Source organism: Nestor notabilis, unplaced genomic scaffold (genome assembly GCF_000696875.1).
Source record: "Nestor notabilis isolate BGI_N333 unplaced genomic scaffold, ASM69687v1 scaffold17630, whole genome shotgun sequence".
In the NCBI taxonomy this organism is placed as follows: domain Eukaryota; kingdom Metazoa; phylum Chordata; class Aves; order Psittaciformes; family Psittacidae; genus Nestor; species Nestor notabilis.
Window position 1 is genome coordinate 384 of NW_009910840.1, and position 1,659 is coordinate 2,042.

At 63.1% G+C, this 1,659-nt stretch overlaps 1 protein-coding gene across 1 annotated transcript; it reads left to right on the top strand.

Annotated features, from left to right (window-relative positions):
• Window positions 1-219: 219 nt before the first annotated feature.
• On the top strand, window positions 220-1,546 carry LOC104403653 (TBC1 domain family member 10A; the record flags this gene model as incomplete). Its single annotated transcript, XM_010011880.1, has 4 exons — window positions 220-334; window positions 475-540; window positions 856-1,045; window positions 1,392-1,546. Coding segments are annotated over 4 exons (526 nt in total), but the record flags the coding sequence as incomplete, so codon positions are not given.
• Window positions 1,547-1,659: the final 113 nt, after the last annotated feature.

Consider the following 1,659-nt stretch of genomic DNA (forward strand, 5'->3'; position numbering starts at 1 on the left):
GTTGGCCTCCCTGCCTTACCTTTGGGTTTGGGTAGGATGCGGCCTCCATGGGCAGAGCTGTGGTTATTGTGTCCCTGGGGATGTGTGGAAGCAGGATCCCAGGCTGATGTTGGCTGGGGCTGGGTCCCCATGTGGTGCCCAGTGTGGGTTCATCCCTGGGCTCTGCAGGGACACTGTCTGTGCCCTGTGTGCAGCCCCCTGCCCCCGCTGTCCCCGCAGGCAGCAGGACCTGTTCCGGGTGCTGAAGGCATACACCCTGTACCGCCCCGAGGAGGGCTACTGCCAGGCCCAGGCCCCCGTTGCCGCCGTCCTGCTCATGCACATGCCGGCCGAGGTATGAGCTGGGGCCCGCAGGGTGTGGGTCACCTCAGGGTGGTGCTGGGGGTGCCCCTCGCCCTGGCTGTGCTCTGCCTCCTCCTGCTGCTCCCCAGGAGCTGCTCCCTGGGCACTCACACGCTGTCTCTTGGCTTGCAGCAAGCATTCTGGTGCCTGGTGCAGATCTGCGAGAAGTATCTCCCCGGCTACTACAGCGAGAAGCTGGTGAGTGAAGGGCCCGTGGTGCCTCGGGAGGGCAGGGACCTGCGGTGGCTCCCTCAGCTCCTCACCCCGGAGGAAGAAGGGAGCTTGGGGAATCCTGGGTGCTCCCACAGTTTCTCTGTTACACCATGGCCCTCAGGAGCACCCCCAGTCAGGAAAGGGGGGCTCATGCGCCCAGCATCCATGGGGCGCAGCTCTGCTCCTAGAGCCAGGTCTGAAGGGTGGCTGCTCCTCCGGTGGGGCTGGGTGCTGGATGTTAATCCCAGGGCTGTGCTGGGGTTAAGGTGCTCAGCAAGGCTCTGGACACTGTCCCTGCAGGAGGCCATTCAGCTGGATGGGCAGATCCTCTTCTCGCTGCTGCACAAGGTCTCTCCTGTGGCCTACAAGCACCTGAGCAAGCAGAAGATCGATCCCATCCTCTACATGACGGAGTGGTTCATGTGCGCCTTCTCCCGCACGCTGCCCTGGAGCTCTGTCCTGCGTGTCTGGGACATGTTCTTCTGTGAAGGTAGAAGCTCCTCAGCCCACCACCCTCCTCTTCCTCCCCAGTGAGCGCCTGCAGCCCCTGGGACACGTGGACAGCACTCAGGGCTGCAGCAGGAGCTCTGCAGCTGCTGTCTACCTGTGCCTGGCACATGGGACCTGTTGTAGGGCAGATTTGGGCAGCCACATGCCTGGGGTGAAGTCTGGGTTGTGTTCTTGGGGATATGGGGACACGTGTGCCCCAAATCCACCCTCTTGCATGTCCTGACCGCTGGCAGGGCCGGGACCTGGTGTCCCACAGCACCTGAGGGACACAGTGGCAGCGTCACCCTGTTTGCTTGGCACCTCTTGCCTCACCTCTACCATTGCAGGGGTGAAAATCATCTTCCGGGTGGGCCTCGTGCTGCTCAAACACACGCTGGGCTCCTCGGACAAGCTCAAGTCCTGCCAAGGCCAGTATGAGACCATGGAGAGGCTGAGGGCCCTCAGCCCCAAGATCATGCAGGAGACCTTCCTGGTGCAGGAGGTGAGGTGCTGGGGGAGCTCTGGGGGCCCAGTGCTGCCCAGCTACTGGGGTGGGCAGAGCCGGTGCTGCATGGGGGGCAGCCCCCAAAAAGCTTGGATTTCAGGTTGCCTCTA